We start from the raw sequence: 24,573 nt of genomic DNA, 5'->3' as shown, positions 1-24,573 counted from the left end.
GAAAGGAGAGGCCAGTCGGCCGGGTGGTCAAATCCCTCTAGTGTTAACTACAACAATTAAGGCTTCGCTAGAACAAGACTGCGCACAGAGACCACAAGGGGGTGCACCAAGAAAGCATAAAAGATGCGGAGACAAAAAAAATGACAGAAATGGAGGATATGGAGCTAAGAATCGCAATTTTGAGGGCTTGCCATAAATTCGTGCAGAGCCTCACGAAAACTAATGAGACCCTCGATGCTACGATAAAGAAATTAGAAAGTAAGCATACACGGACTGAAATAAAGAATATTATACCCAATAGCAGACCAGAGGAGTGCAAGAATCAAACCAAAGATTCGACAAAAAACACCCAATTGGAAAAGCAAAATGAAAAAAGAATCCGAAAGTGTGAAGATAGTGTAAGGAGCCTCTGGGACAGCTTTAAGCGGACTAATATCAGAGTCATTGGAGTGCCAGAAGATGAGAGACAGCAAGATATTGAAAACCTATTTCAAGAAATAATGGCAGAAAACTTCCCCCACCTGGAGAAAGAAATGGACTTACAGGTCCAAGAAGCACAGAGAACCCCAAACAAAAGGAATCCAAAGAGGACCACACCAAGACACATCATCATTAAAATGCCAAGAGCAAAAGACAAAGAGAAAATCTTAAAAGCAGCAAGAGAAAGAGGCTCAATTACCTACAAGGGAATACCCATACGACTGTCAGCTGATTTCTCAACAGAAACTTTGCAGGCCAGAAGGGAATGGCAAGAAATATTCAAAGTGCTGAATACCAAGAACCTACAACCAAGATTACTTTATCCAGCAAAGCTATCATTCAGAATTGAAGGTCAGATAAAGAGCTTCACAGATAAGGAAAAACTAAAGGAGTTCATCACCGCCAAACCAGTATTATATGAAATGCTGAAAGGTATCCTTTAAGAAGGGGAAGAAGAAGAAAAAGGTAAAGATACAAATTATGAACAACAAATATGCATCTATCAACAAATGAATCTAAGAATCAAGTGAATAAATAACCTGATGTACAGAATGAACTGGTGACTATAATGAATCAGGGACATAGAAAGGGAATGGACTGACTATTCTTGGGGGGGAAAGGGGAATGGGAGATTCGGGAAGAGACTGGACAAAAATCATGCATCCATGGATGAACTCAGTGGGTGGGGAGTGAGGGTGGAGGGTGGGGTGGGAGCTGGAAGGAGGGGAGTTATGGGGGGAAAAAGAGGAACAAATGTAATAATCTGAACAATAAAGATTAAAAAAAAAAAAAAAAAAAAAAAAAGAAAGGAGAAAACCTGGCAGTGGAGAAGATGGGTTGCATTGAAAGTCATCCTGAAGTTAAAAATCAATGGTAATCTATGGTTTAAACACAGATTCATAGGCCATGATCAATCCACAAGATGAAGTCTCGTCATGCAAGATAAAATATTAAAACAAGGAAAATAAGTGTATATTTCATAATACTAAATTTATTATGCAATAAATGGTTCTTTATTCTGAAATTATATTGCTTTGGTGGGGGAGAGGGGGCATTAAATGTGCGCTATACTTCGAAAATGTCCTGATTGGACAAAATAAAAAATTTTGCAATACTTATGTTGCTCCCAAGATTCTAAATTTTAGTTTGCAAGAAAACTCCAAAAATCTGGAACCACTGTTTTAAATTATTTCTGAAATTCATTAAGATGGGCATAGGTCCAATATGTGCATATTATTCTGTATTCTGATTTTCTTATTTTACTTACACATGCCCACGCACTAATAATACTGACACGACTTTTAACTTAATATAGAGTAATTTAGTAGGTGAAGTATATTATTGTTTAGTCATTCCCATGAGTTTTGTATTGGATCTATTTAATAGTATGAATAACTTTACCCAAATGAACTTTCTTCCTTCTACCCCCAATTCCATGGGTTATTTCTTCCAGATGTAGTTCCCAATGGAGAATTTATGCGTCAACAGTAATACAGAGCTTTGTTTTGTGTTTAATTCTTATTATTTATCACCAGACTGTAGCAAAAAGACAATGTGCAATGCTGCCAACATTTATTAATACCCCAACCAAAAACAGACTATCATTATTTCTGGTCATCTAAGACAAAGCAGTCTTAATTTCTCTCTCTTGAATTGCTAGTGAGGGTATGTTCCTGTTCTCTTCACAAAGGTACTGAGCCTCCAATTCCCTAAACTCATCCCTCTACGCACTCAAGGGAGGACACTTCTAGAGAGGACTGTGGGTACTGACCTTTGGTATCTCAATTCTTTATATTATAATCATTTAATCTTTGAGAATGTCCCATTAGTTTTACCTATGCTTTGGTATTGAATTTAAAATATATTCCATTGCCTTTGGCTGGGCTATTTTTCTTTTATTCTTCAGGAAGTCAGGCACATCTGTCTTGTGTATGATGATTTTCTCCATTGCTTCAGTGGTCCTAAGTTTATCTTCCCTGTACAGCTGGATTAAAAATGGTATTCCATTTTCTTCTAGTTACCCTATATAATAAAAGCCTAATGTGCAAATTGACCGAACAGCAGAACGACCAGTCATTATGATGCACACTGACCACCAGGGGGCAAGACGCTCAACGCAGGAGCTGCCCCCAGCCCACAGGGCCCAGGCCAGCCAAGGTGGATGCCAGTGGGGGCCCCCCGATTGCCCCATAGATCGGCCCTGATTGCCAGCTAGGCCTAGGGACCCTACCCGTGCATGAATTTCATGCACCGGGCCTGTAGTATTATAGATAAACTAGAGGCCCAATGCATGAAATTCATGCAAGAGTAGGCCTTCCTTCCCCAGCTGCTGGCACTGGCTTCCCTCTGGCACCCAGGACCCGGGCTTCCCTCGCAGCCCCGGCTTTGTCTGGAAGGTCGTCCAGTCTAATTAGCATTTTACACTTTTATTATTATAGACAAGAGGAATCTAACAGCAGAGGCCTGTGTACACTGAAATTAATATACTTTTTAAACTGCAGAATCATCTGGTATGAATAAAATTGGCTCAGATAGTTCTCAAGGTGGACCGTCCCCATCATAAAATGACAGATGTCACAAAACAGCTACCCTTCTCTCACCAGAGGGAAGCTGGACACGATATCTGAGCATCAAAACTTTCAACTCCTCCTTCAATTCTCTCAATTGGCAATGTTTGTACAGACTTCTCAACAAGCTCATGTAAAATTAATTTTCAGCAAGAAAGGTCATTGATAGACAACAGCAATCACCTGAAGAAAAATACTCTTGCTTGGGAGTACCCCCACCCCAAAAAAATTAAAATGGCTATGGAAACATTTTGCCTAATTATTTTTCATATATTGAGATTCTCTGGGAAAAGTACAATAATCCCCCTGCCCAACAGATGGAAAATGGAGAGAAAAAACAAAAACAAAAAAGCAGCATATATGTAATTGCTTACAAAGTTTAGATTATACCAAATAATCTTTTACATATAGATATATGTAACTAATATAGAAAGAAAAAATAACCCAGAAGTTAATTCACTGAAATATTAACAGTGGTCATCTGAAGGAAGAGAGGATTATGGGTAATTCTGATTTTCTTCTCTAGAGTTCTTTTGCAATGTATACTGGCATTATATACTTTATATACTAGTAATTAGCATTTTATACATATATACACAAAGAACATACTTTTATTACTTTAAAAACTAAACTTTTTAAAAAACAGAGGTAGAAATAGATTTGGCATTATATTAAATCAAATGCTACTAAAAATCAAGCTAAAGTACCTCAACTTTTATTTAGGCCTCTGCTTACTAAACACAGCACCCCTTTTCATATATAGGAAGTCTCTTATCATCACTATAAATCTATCAGAGGTTCATTATATTAGGATTAAAAGAATTCTCAAAATACCAGGAACTTTCAAATTTCCTTTTTCTTTTTCCTTTTTAAAGTCTCTAAGGTACTTTCAAAAAATATCTGCAATGAGGTTTACATAAAAGTGATGAGAGGGTTTTGTGGTTAGTTTTTTTTTTCTGTCTGTTAGATAAATATTGAAGCATTTACTGGCAATGTTAAAATGATAAAATATTTAAGATCTCCTTAAAATACTCTAGCAACAACAAAAGAGTGGTAGGGAAAATAGATAAAACAAGAACAGAAAGTTGGAAGTATTGAGTTGGGTGATGGGTACCATTATTCTATTCTACTTTATGTACATTTAAAGCTTTTCCATAATACAGTTTATTGAAAAGGCGCTATGAAAAATGAAAAGCAATATATACATATGCACATTCATTCCTCATATCATCCAATGTAGCAAAAGTAAACTCATAGCCAAACACTTTTTTTTTTAAACCTCAGGGTAACTATTTCAAAGGGAGCATATGATTCTGTACCTTTTCTTTATTAGGCAAGAGTATGTGCACGGGTAAATCTACCAAGAAAAAATAAATGTCTTTTATTTACATCTACAAATTTGTTTCAGAAGATTTCAGGTTTTCTGAACTTGGCCACCATCAGACCAACAGTCAGCCATCACAACACTACTTGGTTCATGACATTTAAAAAATCAAATACAAAAGAAAAAATAAATAAGATACAGACTGACTCAAGTAGCAGCAAGACCCTATCTGGGCGTCCCATTCTCCTTCTTACACAGAGGACAGGCCACTCCACACACAAGTCAGCTGCAAGCAAAAAGCCTCAGCACTCAACAGAAGTTAGGCAACCAATACCAACAGCATTTCTTTTACATAGTCTGTTCTTGATAACAGTTGCAAAGGATGATATAAATCCTGAGGATCTGGGATCCCCACACTGATGACTTCCCAGTGTATCAGTGTAAAACACCGCCCCCGCCCATGTGTTCACAAGGCACTCCCAGTTAGAGGGATTTCACCTGCATGATCACCAGTGAGCCTCGCATCTCCCAGGAGAGTTGGTATAGACTGGCTCACCCCTATTTTACAGATGCAGAAACTCAGGGTCAAAGCTGTCCAAGGATTTGCTCTCAAACAACAGGAGTCTTCGAAGGACAGTGCTCTTCTCACTACCAACCCTCCCCTGGAGTGTGTCTGTGACGGTAAGGAGGAGGCAAGTATTGCATGAAGGGAAGCAAGGCAGAAAAGAGGGGAAATCAGCTTTAGGCCCAACACTTCCCGGGTTTCGAAACACCCTCAATATGTCCTAACTGCCCATGACTTTGTGCTGTCTATTCTTTGCCATGAGCATGAGACTCTGATTGCACTTCTGCATGTTACTGGGGCTTGCTTTCTCTGCTTTCTGAGCTCTGACAGAGGCCTCCTAACAACTCACTTGACCTAAGAAACACAGAAATCCTTTTTTTAAACCAGGAGGGACTGTCATGGCTGTGGGGATGGGACATTAGCTGCTGGTCCTCTCTCTCATTATCAAGATGATACAAAGAAAGAGAAGTTGGCAGAGAAACAGTCACAGCCCGCAACTCCCATGGGCCACTCACGCTCGTAGGAGAGCAAAGCCTACCTCTCTGACTTCGTGGAGCTGGCCGGAATACTGACTCTTGGCTCTTCGGGCAGCTGCAGGCGACTTGTGATGCGTGACTGTGACAACACCGGGGGCCCCCACACCGAGGTGTCTCTGGCTACAGGGAGACGCAGAATTGGGTGTTCCATGGGGGAGCAAAGTGAGACTTCGGCTTCGGGAGCTTGGAGTAGTCTAGAATAAGCAACAGGTGTCAAAACTCAACATCCAACGTGCAGAACACAGCTAAGTGTTGGCTTCCATTTATTTTGAACCTCTTAATCGTTCCCCTTCATCTGTTTGGAGAAATGAAGGCACGGGGGTGGTATAACAACACTACATGCCTTCCCACACTTGCTCACACTCACTCACCTAAGAGACTATTAACTAGCCTTCTGATCTCACCCCCACTGTGTCTCCTGCCCCACACTACGGCCATGAAGAGCTACTCAGAGTCTCCGCAAACACCATGGACTCTCCCGGACCTGCACCTCTGCACATACTGGCCCCTCCTCCTAGAATGTCCTCCCCTCCTGGCCGGCAAACGTCAGATGAACCTTCAAGACTCAGCTCGGTGTTCTCTGGTGCGTGGAGCGTCTCCCTGTCTGTCTCAGTCTCTCCGCTGCTCTTATTCCACTGCATTGAGATTATATTCATTGACCAGTTACTTTCTTAAGATATTCTGTCAAACTCATCTTTATATCCCCAAAACCTGGCACATGATTTATTATTCATTAATTTATTGTTTATTAATTTCTTAATACATGTTTGCTGCTTAAATGAGTGTACTGTTATCCACCAAGTAATCCCCATTTGTTAATGCTGTGCTTATATTTTATCCTATGGTAATAAATAATCCAAATAGCAACTTAGTGTTTGGTGAAGATGGCACCTCAACTTAGTGGAGATGAATTTTTTTAAAACGTGGTACTGCGATAACTGGGCAGCCATCTGAAAAAACAAAACTGGGTTCACCTCTCAGATCACAGACCCCCAAATGGATCAAAGAGATTAAAAAAAAAACTAGAAGAAAATGTGTAGCCTTGGGGTAGTGAAGGTCTAACACCTCCAAATGCAAAAGCCATAAATAAAAAAAATAAAAACTCAATAAGTTTGAGTACCTAAGAACCTGAAAATTTCTGCATGGGAAACAAACAGATTTTAAAGATTTACTCCCACCATCAACAAAGCCGAATGATAAACTAGGAAAAGTATTTTCAACTTGTTTCCCAGACAAAAGGCTCATCATTCTCATTTATAATTAGGAATATAATTCCTAGGAAGTGATAAGGACTGTAAACTAATTAAACTAGGGCAAGATGTAGACAGTTCACAAAAAAAGATAAATGGCCCTTAACCATATGAAAACATGTTCAACTGTACTCATAAGATAAATGTAAAATTCAAGCCACATTTAGATACCATCTTCTACTCAGAAGATTGGCAAAAATCCCTAAGTTTGAGTATACCACCTGTGGACAGGACCACAGACAAACAGGTTTGTGGGAGCATAAGGTAGCAAAAACCTGTGATGAGGACAATCTGGCAGTACCTGTAGCTGTTATGATTGCACTTCCCTGTGATCCAGGGATGCCCTGATTGGGACTGTACCCGCCAATACTCCTGCACCCAAGTGAAATGGCATATATCCCATGTTTAATGGCAAAGTGTGACAAACAACCCAAAATCCCATCAGTATGGGCCAGGTTAATAAAATATGGCATACCTACTGAATAGAATACTACCAAGACGTAAGAGAATAATAATAAACGTCTCTGAGTTGGTGGGGGAAGGGGGAGTGGAATATCTGAAACTATATAGTTAAGTGAAAAAAGCAAGGTGCAAAACTATTCTATAGTATGCCGAGTTGCATCAAAATGTGGAGACTGAGTATTTTTATTGACATTTGTTTAAAATACAAAAAAAATAATCTAGAAGGATACACACAAAACTAAAAAAGCTGACACTTATTTGTGGAGATATGGAAAATGACAGAGTAGGATCAGAGGGAAAGGGAGATTTTTCACTGTATAGTTTATTTTTATATTCTTTCATTTTGAACCATGTGAATATAGTACCTATCCGATTTTTTTAAAATTTCCACATAAAACTTACATTCTAAATGCCCCTGTACCTCATTGAAACTTGAGAAAAGGCAGTTAGAGGATATGTTGGATTCATGCCAACATATCAGATATTTACTGAATACCTACTATGCGCCAATGGGAGTATATACAAGGAGAAATATGAGATGCGTTTCACCACAGATGTTTATGGTATTGCTAGAGATATAAGACACTAAGACTGAAAGGCACACACATACACACACAAAGGGAGTGCATACAAGGTGCTAAATTTGGCAATACAGCCAGAAAATCGACAGGAGTTGACTTCATCATGGGAGGCTATTCTGAGGGTGAAGAAGACAGAGAGACATGGCAGCAATGTATGAGGACCTCAGAGAGTCAGGATGTTTGAAGCAGTGTAAGCCTCCTGCCTTGGGTAACAGTCACAGCTCTAAAAACTGTTCATGTTAATGGCCTATAATTTTAAAAATCACCAAAAGATTGGAGAGAGGATAGAAATCAGAATTTTACATTACCCTGCAATGCCACAGTAGCTTGTAAAGGTTCTCCAGGCCAGAACTTGGACATAATAAGAATACAGATAAAGTTGGGAAGCAGTGTATTGATTTTAAATAACCTTAGGTAACTAGAGAAATCTGTGGTCTCAGAATTACATATGCTGTGATTACAGTCAAATACAGCAATCATCTACTTACAGCCCCAATCTTTTCACTCGAAGTGTGGAGGGGGAAAGACACTATCTCTTTAATCCTGTAATGACAGTGAATTTGCCAAAGCATTAAGAGTTTACTAAAATACATTTTCATTGTTTGGGAGGTGGTTCCAACCCAAGAAAAGGCAGATTTTTCACTGGGCTTTGAAGCCAGACCGACAAATTTCACTCCCCCCAGCTCCCCCAGGTTCTAGCTGTGTGACCTCGGGAGAGTTATTTAAGCTGTCTGATTAATCATCAATTTCCTAATCTTTAAAACAGAAATGATAATATTGACCCTTAAAAAGCATCATGAATTTTAAATTATATCATGGAGCTGCATGGCTAAAGTTTGTTTCTTTCCTTACATCACTTAATACTTGATCGATGAAGGCCTTACTGATTTTTAAAATGTTAAAACATCACTTAGCACAAAATCATAAGCAGTCACTGATCTGCTCTTTATTTTCTATCGGATCAAAAGTGCTGAGGAAGCCCAAAATATAATTTAATACTTTCTGGAGAACCTATATGCTCAGCAATTAAATTATAAGACTAGAGAAGGGAAAATACTTCCAGATTCTGAGTAGAATGAGCACCCATCGGAAATTAAGAGATGAGAACAGCTCTGGCAACAGCGGGCACCTCTGCTTGGAACAATATCACCATAAATGGCAATAAATCAAGAAATCCACCCAGAAGCCAAATTATTCCACTGTGGACATCTAGCCCCATGATCATTATTTAATGGCTGTCATTTGAATTCACAAGCAGTAAATTTGAGTGGAAAACCCTTTAATTTCCCATTCACTGTGGGATTCTCACAGTTTAATTCACATGCAGACCTCCTCTTAGAGTAAAATGAGCAAGAGTCTCAGTCTTGGTAAATCCCATAGGTCATCAGGCACCAGGACAAACAGAGACCAAAGGCAGCAAACTGCCACCACTATAAACGAGTGGGGTCTTTCCAAAACACAACCTACATAAAACGCCCAGGTTTTGTGCTTAAATGTCAAACACTTATTCTTGCTACTAATCTAAAATAAAGTTATTGTCAGAGTTTGAGGAACAACATGGCAGGCGATTGCTCCAAATATTTACATCAATATTTCTAAGGGGTGACTAGAAATGCCACGTGTGCCATCTGCGGGAGATACTGAGTCAAGGGTAACCATTTCTATTCGGGAATAAGGTTCACCCCTTCCCTAGGAGAGTCACCCCTTGGGGCTGCCTGATAAATGGGGTGGTGCCTAAGCAGAGAATGTGGTAGCAGGGAAGATCAAGTGCTGACGCTCAGGCATTCAACATGCAAGCAGGTTTTATGATATTTTTTTAAATATATTTTTATTGATTTCAGAGACGAAGGGAGAGGGAGAGAGAGATAGAAACAACAATGATGAGAGAGAATCATTGATTGGCTGCCGCCTGCACACCCTCTACTGGGGATCGAGCCCGCAACCCAGGTATGTGCCCTTGACCAGAACTGAACCTGGAACCCTTCAGTCCACAGGCCAAAGCTCTATCCACTGAGCCAAACCGGCTAGGGCAGGTTTTATGATATTTACCAAGCTCTTGGATTGTCCCTACACTCTTCAGTGGATTCATAAATTCCCAAAGATTTTGAGGAAGGGACACACACGTACTTTTGGTATTTAGTGGCCAAAACTGGTATGAGGAAAAGGTGTGACTGGAAATAGAAAGGATGTACTAGAAAGAATATGTTCAGCAAGGGAAATCACACCATGAGCTGGAGACAGGAAGTCTGGTCTGGGAAGCTTAGAGCAGAATCAATTGGACTATCCAAGGCTCCCATAGCATCCCACTGTCTAGAAGAGTAGCAGGAGGATCTAATCCTACAAGACAGTGTGGGGGAGAGATTAGGTATACCGTTTCTAAAGTCAGTGGCCTGGGTTCAAATCTGGATTCTACCACTCATGAGCTGTGTAGCCTAGGAAGGTAAGGTGGTATTTTCATTGATAACATTTTACTATTAGTACCTCATTGGGTTATTGGAGAATGAACTGAGAAGAGGTAGGTAAACACATGCCACATAGTAAGCATGCAGTGACTGTCATTATCATTCATAAAATTAATAAAAATGAAGCCTTCAGGTGTAGTGGAAGGGGTAAGTAGCCCTAGAGTCAAATACTATATGGACTTAAAGGTTGTTTTTTAAATATGTTTTTATTGATTTCAGAGATAGGAAGGGAAAGGGAGATAGAAACATCAATGATGAGACAGAATCACCAATAGACTGCCTCCTGCATGTCCCCTACTAGGGATCAAGCCTGCAACCCAGGCATGTGTCCTGACAGGGTAATCGAGCCCTGACCTCCTGATTCAAAGGTCTACACTCAATCACTGAGCAACACTGGCCAGGCTTAAAGGTTGTTTTTGTCCACAGTGCCTTAAGAAGACATAGCCTTAAGTACTTCCTTAACTTTTTTTAAGATAAATTAAAAGTAATCATTCTAATTACTAAAAACAGTTTGCTTCAGGAAAAAAGTACATTTAAAATATGAATTCACATTTTCAAAAACCAATCTGTTGCAGAACACAAAGTGCCTGTAGCTTATTCCAATGCTACATGGGTACCAAAGATTAAAAAAAAAAAAAAAAACTACTTTAAATAAGTAATGGGCAATTTCCCATTAGTATTTTAGAATAAAATACAAAACGCCAAATTGAAAAAATAATTAGCTGGTCCTAAAAAATTTCTTAGAACATGTATCAAAAGTTTATAATAGGCTTGCTGAAGCTCAAATTAAAAAGCTGAAAAGAAGGGGGAAATACTTTAAGTATACATTTGTGGCAACCACTTCTACTATACAAAACTGATCTATTGGGAAAAAGAACTGAGGGTCAATTAATTGTCACAGCATCCAAATGATATTTAATTTGGAGCATATTTTCTTCACTTCCTTGAATTTTTTCACAGTGAAGGGGGGGAAAAGACTATATTTCAGAATAAAATAGCCCAAGGGAGGCCGGAAAGTCAAGCCAGCCTGGTTATTTATTGTAAAAAACAAATTTAACCAACTAAAAACATTTCATTATATTCCTTCTCTCTTCCTCTAAGAAAAATTAATGTACCATCTCTATATATGTGAAAACTGAGCACAGAAACTAATTTACTCCTTTTCTTCCAAAAGTAAGCATACCTCAAAATCAACAAAAAAGGAAAGGCATAACAATTTTTTAAATAGTATATTCAGTGCCTTAAAATTATTCAGAATTCCATTTTCCTGGTAGTCAACATCTGAATAAAATGTGGAGTATTATTTTTAATGAGTCCATTCTACTATTTTGCTTAAATAGCATCATATGGACTTTTCATTTACCCTGCCTTGTTTGTTTGTTTGGTGGTGTTCTTTAATATTCCGCTATCTCAAGCTTAAAACAGACCTAAAGTAGAAATTACAATTTTAAAACTGGGACCTTTTCCAAGTTCATTTTCATGTTTAAGTTTCAAAATTATACTTAGCTCTCTTTTCCAAATACCTGTTTTCTTGCAGAAATAGGAATTTCCAAGGCTAGAGAATTTTTCCTTTGTCATCTGCAAATCTTCAATATATCCTGAACATTTTCCAATAACTTTATGCAAATCATCTCTTAAAATACACACACAGAAGTGTGAGCAAATGTGTGTGCAAAGAAAAAAAAGTGGTTTTCCCCAGAGAGCAGTCTCTAGCCAGCTTATAAACATATCATCCCAAAACCATGATTATACACACAAATGCCCGATCTTTGGAAGATGGGTGCAAGCAAATGCATATATTTCCATTTCTTGCAAATAGAGGAAAAGAAAATGTAATATTTTTGCCTTGTTTTTCCTCGCAACATTTTCAGCCCCCAGATAAAGTATTCTGACTCTTCTCCAACAGCTTATCCCACCACTCCCGGGTCCCTAACCCACACTCCGGCCCAGCCTCTGTCTAGGTCAAACTGGAAGGTCCCAAATGGACTGAACGCCTTGGTCTCGTGCACTTGGCCCCCTTACCACACACCACCCTTTCCTCCCCCACTTCCTCCAGCCTTTTCACCTTCCAGATTCACTTGGAAGGAGTCATGTGCCAATTTCAAAATCTTCCACACATCCACCTTCAGCTTTTGCACCTTCCACCCACATCCTTTGTTTGGGACCTTGCAGTTCCAAGTACCAAGATTCGTTTTCTACGCTTTATTCTGAAAGTGTGAAGATTGTTTCTTTCTACTGACCATAATTCACCCATTTCTCATGCTGTGGAAATAGAGAATTTTAGAGCTAGAAGGAACCTCAAGTCTAACCCTCTTTTTACAGATCTAAAAACTACAGGCTCAAAAAGGTAAAATAAAACATACAAAAGTATGACCCAAATGACAAATTTCACTCAAGATTCAACTAAGAAAGCCTGATTCAAGACTCAGCCCCTCCAGGTGGCCCTTCTCAACTGAATGAGGACCTAGTCATTTACGACAGTGTCTGACACAAGGCAGACATTAAAACATTTGATAGAAAGGAGGAAAGCTAATATCTGTCGTACATTTTTTCGTTTTTACCTTTCCTCTTACCCAAAACTTCAACCCACTCACCTATCATCAAAAAAATATACACACAACACTCTTTTGAAAACAGGATAACTGTGTATTATATTCTCTTGGAATTGCAAACCCTCAAAGAAAATAATTTTATTTCATATATGTTGTTTTTAAATAACATGAAACAAGACTTTTTAATGTTAAACTGCCATTTTAACAGGAAAAAAATCTGAAAACAAGACTAGAAAGAAGTTTTCTTAATTTAGTTACACGTCAAAAACCTAGAGTAACCACCATAATTGATATAGAGATTTTAGCTTCATTGCTTTTAATTTTATAAACAAAATAGGACAAGAAAAAAAGAAGAGATAGAAAGACAAAGAGAAGGAATGAAAATGTCATTGAGCATAGATGTGATCATTTTACAAAAAAAGAAAACTAATGAGTCCAGCAAAATTGGCAGATATATGAACTTAGGAAAGTCAATAGCATTCTTCTGTATCACCAATAACCAAACAGGAAATACAGTAGAAAATAAGATATTCACAACAGCAAACAAAAACTATGATGTATAAGTATTGATCCAATAAGAATACATACAAGCTTTGTGAAGTATATTTTTTAATTTATAAAAAGAAATCAATGAGGAATTGAGAAAATGAAAATATACATATCAGATTAATTAATGGGACAGCTTAATACTATAAAGATGTTAGTTCATATATAATTATTCTAATAAAAATTGCAACAGGAATTTGAGAACTCAAATTTACTCTAATATATGAATGGAATAATAAAGATTTGTGAAGAGCCAAATTAATTTTGAAAAAGGAGAAGGACTCATCCTATTACCAGATACAAAATATTAACAAGGCCATGGTGATTATATAGTATTCATGCAGGAACAAGTGACTAAAGTAAAAACTAGAATAAAGGGCATAAAAGCATTTATGTATACATGAGAACTTGGTATATTACAGAAGCATTTATGTATACACGAGAACTTGGTATATTACAGAGAACTTGGTATATTACCATAAACCAGTAAAGTTAAAAAAATAAAAATGTAAAAAATAAAACTACAAAGTTAACAAAAGAAAATGCAGAATATCTTACGTAATTCTGTATGTAGGAAAGCATTTCTTAAAAAAGCCAATAGCACAAATCACAAGATGAACATTTGATGGATTCAACCATATTGTAAAGAAGGGTTTCCATTCAACAAGGACACTTTAGACAAAATTAACAAATTATGGGCACTGAGAGAAGACAGATTAATATCTATAATATAAAAGGAGCTCCTATGGAAGTCAGAAAGCACTATCAAATGGGCAAAAAATAAGAACAGGCAATATACAGAAGGAGAAACATGAATGACTACCAAGAATATCACAGAAACACAAATTAAAGTAACTAGGAGATTCTACACCCACCAGATTTGCCAAAATTAAAGTGTAAAATAACACCAAGGACACAAAGGAACTGGAACCTTCTGCATTGTTACCAGGAATAGACTGGTACAGCCAGCAGAATTTAGTGAAATATGTATGCATGTTCCTATGATTCTCAAGCTTCCTACTAGGCAGGTACCCAACAAACATGCTCATAGTCACTTGAATATGCAAGAATGTTCGCTTTTATGTACATCAGTAATAAGTTGTATAAATAAAATGTAGGTTATTCATACAATAAACAATATACATACATCAGTTAGAAGTAATGACTTAAGAGGTACTTACGACAAACTGAAAACATACTGTTGAGTTAGACAAGTTTAAAAAATAATAGCCTTAGCCGGTTTTTCTCAGTGGTTAGTGTCGGCCCGTGAACCAAAGGGTCGTGGATTCTATTCCTGATCAAGGGCATGAACCTCAGTTGCAGGTTCCCCAGCCCTGGTAAGGGCTGTGGGGGAGGCAACCAATCGATGTTTCTCTCTCTCCCCCTCTTCCTTCCCTTCCACTCTCTCTCTAGAAATCAATAGGAAAAATACCCTTGGGTAAGAACTTAAAATTTTTTTGTTAATTTTGTAAATGATTAACACCTGCAGAACAATACCAGTTATGTCAATTTAAAACACATGCTAGGCAAACAAAACCCATACATCAAGCATGTCAAACTCGTGGCCAGCAGGCTGCTTGCCACACATATTCAGGGAATTGATGCTAACAGAAACAAGAAAAATGGGAGCAGGAGAGAAAGGAAAACAATTATAAGAGTTTTAAGGAACATTCTTTACTTTGTTGAGTTGTACACTTGAAACCTGTATGGTTTTGTGAACCAATGTCACCCCAATATATTCAATTAAAAAAATAAAAAACATTTTTTAAGAGATAGCCTTGTTTGGACTGATGAGTCTGCCATGATTCAATAATGATGGTAACAACTTTAATTATAAATATATTTACAATAGCTAACACATGATACTATGTGCCATGAGCTGTTTTAAGTAATATATATATAGATACACTGGGCCTGGCCTGCAGGAATTGGGCTGAAACCGGCTCTCTGACATCCCCCGAGGGGTCCCAGAGGGCGGTTCTCGGGTGATGCACCCCGGAATCGGGCTCCCTCCTCTCTGGTTCCAGGTGCGTTACCCAACCGCAGCTGCCAAGTCAGCGCAGCTTGGCACCTCTTGTGTTGAACATCTGCTCCCTGGTGGTCAGTGCGCATCATAGCTACTGGTTGGATGGTCAGATGGTCGCTTAGGCTTTTATATATATAGATACCTTAAACCATTTAATCCTCTTTATAATCCCATGCAGTAGGTACTATAAAGTCCATTTCACAAATGAGGCAAACGTGGCATTGAGAGACTCAATATGTTTCCCCAGGTCTCACAGCTAGTTTATAATGCAGCTGGGATTCAAGTCCATGAGAGCTGGCTCCCGGGTCCATGCTCTTAGCCACTACACTGCACTGCCTTGCAAGAGGTGTGTCACCCACGCTCTTCAACTGAGCTCCAAAAAAGTCACTCTTTACAGACCACCATGGCGGATAGCTTAGTTGGAACTGAGGGGGGACAATTACTTTATCATATCAAACAAAGTCCCATACAGCATACCAATTCTCAAATACTTAGTAAGTTCATTAAGGCTAAAATACATGGGGCTAAAATACATTTACTTAAATGTTTTTCTTCATCAATTATCTATAACAACAAGGGCAAAGTTTGATGGACGTTATATCTACAGATGTTAAAGATAAAATGCAGGTCACACTCATAACACTTAATGTTTATCCATGCGTTACTGTCTTCCCCTAGACCAGTGATGGCGAACCTATGACACGCGTGTCAGAGGTGACACGCGTGAACTCATTTTTTTGGTTGATTTTTCTTTGTTAAATGGCATTTAAATGTATAAAATAAATATCAAAAATATAAGTCTTTGTTTTACTGTGGTTGCAAATATCAAAAAATTTCTCTATGTGACACGGCACCAGAGTTGAGTGAGGGTTTTTCAAAATGCTGACACGCCGAGCTCAGAAGGTTCGCCATCACTGGCCTAGGCTGTGACCTTCCTTAGGCCAGGGACTGTTTCTAGCCACAGTGTACCCTATGGAACGTAAACCAATGAGACCTGGGCTCACCTTGCAAATGCTATGAACATAAATACTGAGAGAGCAATAAATCTCCCACCCTCAATTTTAACCACTGGTTAAACTACTGTTCCCCCCCTTGAAACCTAATTTTAAGAACACCAACAATGACTCATTGGTTTCTCCTCTCCTTTTCTAAGAGACAGAAGAGTTTGGAAATGATACCACCCACACTTAATTATAAGTAAACACAAAATGTCCAAGAGGCAACCAGCACACCTTATTCAGAGATCCGAGTATTACTTGAGCATATATTACGTGACAGGCAATTGAACTATAACAATGAACAAAACAGACCAATATCCCTGCCATCATGGAAGTGGCATTCTGGTGAAGCAAAGAGATTAAAAATAAATAAATCAGTAAAATATAAAGTATTTCAGATAATATAAGATGATATAAAGCAGGGATAATATATAAAAGCAATATAAAGCAGAGACAGAGAAAGGTGGGAGGGCTTTCCAGTTTTAGATAGGTGGCCAGGGAAGGCCTTGTGAAATGGTGGCAGCTGATTTAAAGACCAGAATGAACCAAAGGAGTGAGCCACGCTGACATCTGGGGGACAGTGTTCTCAGAAACTCAACAGGTGCCAAGACCCTGGGGTGTCTGAGCAAGGAAGACAGCATGGCCAGGGTGGACGTGAGCAAGGCATAGAGCACTCGAGCTGAGGTCAAAGAGGTAACAGACTAGAAAGATGAGCTTCTGAATGAGAAATTACAGACAACTGCTAGGCAAGCCAGAGTACCTGGTATCTCCTGGGACTGATTCAGACACTCAGAATGATGAGCCAGTTAGAACAATGGGTTCCAATAAGCTTCTCCCTCAGGGCCATATTCAGGTATTACATTGTCATTTGCATACAATTTACATATGTCTACATAGCATGTATCATCTCTATTGGATCATTTTCACGGTAAAATAGTATTACTAAGGCCCTGAAGATGGGCAATTCATGATTTATTCCAGTCTCTATTTCTTCCCACATCTCAACGTGATCGGCCCAGAAGATATTTCATGCCAGAAATGAATCACAGAACAAAAGGAGACGCATGTCAAGGAATTCTATAAATGATCGCTGCTTAATGTGGTGGGAAAGGGGCTCTTGTTTTATGTTTAAACTTCTGTCACCTACCAGGGGGTCAAACCAGCCGTGGGGATGAGATGCCCCAGTGCAATTCTAAGACAGAACATTTCAAGAAGCAAATCTGATTTTCTTACAATCAATAACTAATCTCTGACAGAGGCGCCCCTGTGAGCTCAGAGATCATTATCTCCTTCCCAAATGCTCAGGCACAAAAGCATGAAGCTCAAAGGACTCTCCCTACTTGTGTTTCGAAAAAGCTTCACATTGAAAAACTAAATCACATCAATTGTCAATGTGCCTTGGCTGCACGCAGAATCCTCCAGGATCTGGGGAATAAAGCCCACTAATTACTTCTTCCCAGCCTGGCATTACTGATGAGGTTAAGACGGAAATGCAAGATTTGCTAAAAACTCAGGGGATCTGGGTAAATGATACGTGGGGGGTTGATAGCCACAGGAAGCTGCAGAAACCTTATAAGCCTACGTGTTGATTAGGAAATTTTCCTGAAAATACTATATGTGACCAGAACCTTTGAAGTGATAGATATTTGCCTTCCTCTTCTCTGCTGCACATTTTATATGTATGTAAGACACACACACACACACACACACACACACACACAGATATACTAGTACTCCTATGACCCTCCCTAATTCTCCCTAGGGCACTTCTTACCAAAGCAGAAATAAACTGTAGGTTCACAGGCTTATGCTAGCACTAAGCTAGGCTTATACTTAAAGCTCAAAGGAATTTAGAGTGTGTGTGTCTTGGATTTTTCAGAATCCAGACACAGGACTTGACAAGTATACAGAGCCAACCGATTTTTTTATTTTTTGCTAACAACTAATTTCTGGATCACAAAGGAAAAAAACCTCACTCTCAGATCTCTCAATTTTTACCAAAGAACTTAAGACAGAAAATCAATAGAAGTGTAAGTGGTTTAAGAATTCGGTCCCTAAAGACAAAACAAAAAAACAAATAACAGCACAGCTAGCGTGGCTCAGGGGTTGAGCGTTGACCTATGAACAAGAAGGTCAAGGTTCAGTTCCTAGTCAGGGCACATGCCTGGATTGCAGGCTTGATCCCCAGTGTGGGGTGTGCAGGAGGCAGCCAATCAATGATTCTCTCTCATCATTGATGTTTCTATCTCTCTCCCTTCCTCTCTGAAATCAATACACATATGTTTTAAAAAATAAAGAATCTGGTCCCTGTACTTCCAAACACTGAAATTTGCAGGACCTGGACCATATCAAATGAGTATCTGGCAAAGCTGGAAGCCTGCAGAATTCCCATGGGTGCCAGTAATTTCCATGCAGAAAGGATGTGGGTGGAGTCATTAGAAGCAGCCCCAAAGAGGTGTAGACCATTTTATAGGTGAGGATTTTTGCATTGCCCAATCTCAGGGTATCAGGTAGCAGAATCTGAAAAGCTACAGATGTTCTCAATGTCCTCAATTTAATGAACTAATTGGATTTCTCACCACTTTTCACTCCTTCCATAACCCCCCTTGACTGCTCATGGCTTGGAGCTTCCCCTGATTATGCCTACACACTTCTGCTCTCACCAGCTTAGCTAAAGGTCGGCAAAAGCCAACTGTACTTAGTCCCCACTCTGCTTATGCTTGCACACTTATTACTGTACTGTAACTGCATAGTTTAAATAAATTGATAAAATATAAATATGAAAAATAATAATCTTTATGAAACTAAATTGCATGACTTGAAAAATAACAATAAAAGTTAATTGCTAAAAATTGTTGTTGAATTGCATGTGGGCATGATAACTACAAAAAGCCAGAAACCATTTATTTAAAAAAAACACACACAAAAAAAAAAAAACTAGGAGGGTTCTGTAATGAGTTTGCCCTGCTCTTTAAAGAAACCAAAACAGGAGATGAGAGGTGATACATTAGAGATATGCTTTCTATAAGAAAAGATGCAGAATTCCTACCAGCAAACCCACACTTGATGACAGGGCCTTGGAACTACATCTAAAAGTTGGTGAGTGAAGATTTTAAGTTAAAATGGCACACATGGTTAAGGTCTGTATACATCACACTTATGATTCCTTGATTTAGCCAACTGTTTTTGATTAAGGGACCGTGTCTCCAAATCATCAGCTACAAGGACTTCTCCTGGAGTCTCAGTTGTAAGGTTGTAGAACCCTGGAGAGGCCTGATGGCCAATGTGTGAGCTGCAAGAAAGCAGTTTCTATAAGCTCACTGGCTCAGCACAGGAGAAGTGGTATTGTCTCACAGGTCAGCTCTATGTTCATACTCCGGGCACAGGGAGAAGGAGGGTCTGATCCTCCAGGACATGGAGATGCAAAGTTGACAGGTGTTATAGAAACACGGACTCAAAAATGCTTCTGAGTCAGTGTATTACTGTCCTGTCATCACAGAGGCCAGAGCATATGAAGTAGAAAATTAAAATCTGATTGTTCCCTGCATGAGAGGACAAGAACGATTTCTCCTCATTTCTGTCTCCAGAGACCCTACCACCTGTTGGAGACCAAATTATCCTTTAAAAAAAAAAAAAAAGAGTTTGGTCTGATTACAATCTAATTGGATTCCTACAGCTTTAACAGACTTAATGGTGTTATCTCTAACAGATCAACCTGCCTACTAATTCCATCAAAATGAATAATGAGAAGAGGGAAAAAAGAGGTCAAGAGGAGCGGGACAAACACAGGGCCTCTGCACAGAGCGAGGCTGAGAAAAGCCCCATGGCTCCCACGGGTACTATCAATTCTGGATATTCTGAAGCTCTGAGAGAGAAAGAAACAGTGGCCACCAAAAGACAGGAGGAGGAATACGGAAATTCCATGTGACAGAAACGTGTGTGTCCTGCCTTACATCCTCTCAACTCACTTTTTTGTTGTTGTTGACACTATTACAGATGCCACCCATTCCTCCACCCTCTACCTGCCCCCACCCAGCACACCAGGCCTCAGTTGCACTATTTACCTCCTGCTTTCTGACCTGGAGCTGCTCTATGGAAACCAATTCAAAAAGTCAATGGGAACCCACTTTCAAGAGCAAGTACAAGACAGGTACAAGAGCAAACCTAGAAAAGCAAGAAAGAGATAACTCCCGCATGGGACAACCCTTGACCAATGGGACAGGGGAGCCAGTGGATAAATAATGACATCCTCTTACATGGGTGGAGAATTCTAAAGCACAATCTACATGGTACCACAAAGGTGACCGACCGGTTCTGCTCTCATTGCCCAAGGCATAACCAGGACAACAGCATACATTTTGGGTACCTTTGTCAATTTCCATTAGTTCACTCTTCCTGGTCTGGTCTCCCCACTCCACTCAACTAGAATCACATTCCTACACCCAGGCTTCACTTTCTGGGGGAACCTACCTAAAATAACAGGTACACACTGTTTCACAGGATGCCGGGCAGCAACCAGAATGGTATGCTTGCTTTCATCTGTCATCTGTGACATTTGCTGGTCCTCCTTTTCTTCCCCACCCAGATTTACTCTCTATAGACTGAAGGCCTAGTTCGCATACCAATCAAATTTCATTTCCTCCTCAAATCCTTCAAGAACTATACTGAGGAATATAGAGATAAACTGCCAGGCAAGGGCCCAATCTAGACACGGCAAATAGAACATAACTGATAAAAGACTTCATAACGGGGTATCCTCAGGACATAGGCCCAGTGCTCATGGTAGTCATACGGTTAACAACTCCCATATCACTGGCAGCCATCCGTTCTGAACCAAACAAAGACGGCAGCCAAGAGTGCAGATGCGCTATCTGAGCAGACAAGGCGGATGAGGTAATGACAGGGACTCTGGGATCTGGGGCTGTGGAATTAAGATGGGCTGACAGGCAGAGCAGAAAAAGATTGTTTATCCCATGAGCAGTTGTGACAAGACCGATGAGCTTCTGTCTTATGTTTTACACTATATATGTAAGATGCTGAACTAGGATTCCTGTAACAACGCACCAATCACCCTCTACCGGTGAAAACAGTTCCCATGTATTATTTTTTGGGCTTGTGACCAAAATCAATATAAAGCAGAGAAGTGCTTTGTGGAAGCAAAATGTGTGGATTCCAACCATGAGCTTCCATGACGTATGTGGACCGCCTCAACGTAAATTATTTTACAACCTAGAGAGTGAGGAATAAGACTAACATCTTACCCAAAAGAAGTGAGATCGGGGACTAAAACAAATACCTGGACACAAATTCACAGCAGCACCATTCACAAGAGCCCAAAGGTAGAAACAACTCGGATGTCCATCACATGATGAATGGATATACAAATTGTCATAAATCCATAAAATGGAACATTATTCAGCCATAAAGAGGAATGAAAGTCCTCATACATGTAATACTGTGGCTGAAACTCAAAAGCATTATGCTGGATGGAAGAAGTCAAACACAAGAAGTCGCATATTGTATGATTCCATTAATATGAAACATCCAAAATAGGTAAAACCAGAAACAGGAAGCAGCTCGGTGGTTGCCAGGAGCTCAGAAGGGGGAAATGAAGAGTAACTGCTTAGCCCTAGCTGGTGTGACTCAGCTGACTGGGTGTTCATCCTGTGCACCCAGAGGTCACCGGTTCAATTCCGGGTCAGGGCACATGCCCAGTTTGCGGGCTCGATCCTCATTAGGGGGGTGTGCAGGAGGCAGCCAGTAGATATTTGCTCTCACATCAATATTTCTCTCCCTCGCCCTTCCTTTCTCTCTAAAAAACAATACAAAATGTTCTTCTTTCTCTTCCTGCAAGAACAAAGAGGTCAGAAGTAGAGCACACCCAGATCACTCTCACGCTACCTTCAGCATAGAAAACAAGCAATTATTCTATTTGTCATCAGTATAATTATGATATTAACAGCTACTCCAAGTAAGCCTCTCTAAAAGTATTAATCTGCTTAAGTTGCGATATCCCTGTGAAACCCAAGAGGGGAAATGTTCCATCTACTTTACAGACTAAGAAACTGAGGTACAAAAAAAACAAATAGCTCAAGGTCAAGGCCAATGGTAGAACCGTCAGAAGACTCTCAATCCTGCACTGCACCCACTAACACTGTGTCTGCATATTATTTGATATTTGAAAGGAGGAAAAGCACTAACGACATGATGAACCAAGCTGGCTTCAAAAGCCAGCAAATCAAAGCCACTGGCTGAGGTCAATATCGAAAGTTGCAGAAAAACTTCCTAAAAGACAGGAATTCTTTTCTTTCTTATTTCAAAGTCAATCGATGCTGGTAATATTCTTTTGTATTTCAAAAATCAGATTCCAAAAGCGCCTCAAGTGTGGCCAGTCTGTACTATACATCCCACTGGGGGAAAGAATATTTATGGCTTCACAATGAACCGATATCCAGATATCCTGGGGGCCTACGTCTAGGGAGAAGCGAGTCTTCCTCAAAGAGACGTGAAGGGGAGCTGAAGAGTAAATGCACCCCTTCCATCGCACTCCCCAGGTCCTGGAACCCCATTTACCTTAGCCGACCAGGGGTGGGAGAGCTGGCAAGAACCTCTGTCCGTGTCCTCCCACAGTGGGCTGAGGCAGGAGGAGGCGCTGCTGTGGGTCCTCACCATGGCCGAGTGCTTGCAGCCCATGAGGAGGCCGGGAGGTCCAGCCGGAGCCCTGCCAGTGCTGCTCGCCCGGCACAGCTCACCAGCTGTCAAGCTTCCTCCTCAAGCGAACATTCTCTCCTGTCTCTTCTCTACTCTGCCAGTGAAGCCCGGAGCATGGGGGGAATAGAACTTCAGGAATTTATGATTTGCCTCATCAGCACTAACACATGCCAGAGGTGCCACGCAGCTCTTCTCAGATTTATACAGAATCTTGGCACAGGCTGCAAATTTGGGGATCCCTTTCATTTCATGGCTGGGCCTGGAGACCCCCTCCTGCCCACCGCCCCCCTGCCCCCGAGCTGGCCCGGTGGAGTGGGACAGTGAGAGCATTCTCGCTTCACTGCTGAAATCTCTCTCACTTCCCAGCTGCCTCCCTCGCTGGGGGAGATGCCCAGGAGTCTCAGAGTCGTGATGGATGGGCTGTCACACAGCTGGCAAGAGAACAGGATCTTTCCCAAGAGCAAAAGCTCCGCTGCAGCACAAACCCATTGGCCCTGCTTCGCCCTATACACTGAAACCGTTTCCCAGCAGCTGGGGGCACAGAAGAGCCTCAGATGAGGAGCCAACCACATGGGGATGGTTTCAAGTCTCACCTCTGCATGTCCTAGCCATGTGGCCACTTAACCTTTCTGAGCCTTGGTTTCTTCATCTGTAAAATGGACATAATGCCTATCAGATAGGATTGTTGTGGGAATTGTATGAGGTGGTAGTTCTCATCTCGGGGTGATTTTGTCCCCGCCAGGATACATTTGAAAAAATGAGAAGACTTGTTAGGTTGTCACATCTGGGCAGGGATGCTACTGGCATCTAGTGGGTAGAGGCAGGGATGCTGTTGAACATCCTACAGTGCTCAGAACAGCCTCTCACAGCAAAGACTTATCTGGTTAAAAATATCAATAATGCCAACACTTAGAAACCCTGGTATCGGGTGATACACATGGAAGAACTTATGAATTATAGTGCACCATTTATCATATTATTAAGAAAGAAGAACATGCTTTTTGGCATTTGAACAAATTACTCCCATGGGATCAAAGTAGTTTTCTGCTGTTGTTCATATTTTTTACATCAATACATGAGAATCTAGGAACTTCAAGTGTCTATGCTAAAAGCATAGAATAACAAGGAGAGAGAATAAAGGAGAGAATAACAAGGCCAGTGCACTGCCCACAGTAGGCAGTTTATAAATGCCTGTTGTCCAGTGCTCAAGACAAAGAGCTTTTGAATCCAAAGAGGTATGCAGATCTTCCAAGCGACAGGGCTTAAGAGAGATCAAAAGGCGATTCCATTAAGATAAGCTGCCAAGTAAATGAATGAAAAATAAATATCCTAAATACAGGTTCCTGGCATCAGCAACCTTTTCTAGCTGCTGACCTGGCCACGGAAGATTCAGAGGGAAGAGATCCTGAAGGTGGGTGCCAACCTACTAATGGAACTCAGGGTTGCATTGAAAATGTCCCTGTATTCTCACGCCAAATGGGCTTCTTGATAACTAGGTTGTCAAGGGTAGGTT

The 24,573-nt window shown here is 40.2% G+C and overlaps 1 protein-coding gene across 2 annotated transcripts in view; it reads right to left on the bottom strand.

The window, feature by feature from the left end:
• Positions 1 to 24,573, bottom strand: part of OSBPL10 (oxysterol binding protein like 10) — a 214,289-nt gene that overhangs the window by 102,468 nt on the left and 87,248 nt on the right. The window contains exon 4 of one of the 2 annotated variants that reach the window (XM_070391824.1): positions 5,475 to 5,666. The exons of the other annotated variant lie outside the window; for it this stretch is intronic. Coding sequence (XP_070247925.1) covers positions 5,475 to 5,666 — 192 coding nt within the window. The remainder of the gene's footprint in view (positions 1 to 5,474; positions 5,667 to 24,573) is intronic. 2 annotated transcript variants of the gene reach the window in all.

The sequence above is a fragment of the Myotis yumanensis genome, unplaced genomic scaffold (assembly GCF_028538775.1).
Source record: "Myotis yumanensis isolate MYYU_CA2020_CCGP unplaced genomic scaffold, mMyoYum1.0.hap1 SCAF_14, whole genome shotgun sequence".
NCBI classification, from domain to species: Eukaryota; Metazoa; Chordata; class Mammalia; order Chiroptera; family Vespertilionidae; genus Myotis; species Myotis yumanensis.
This window is presented reverse-complemented; position numbering and strand designations above follow the sequence as displayed.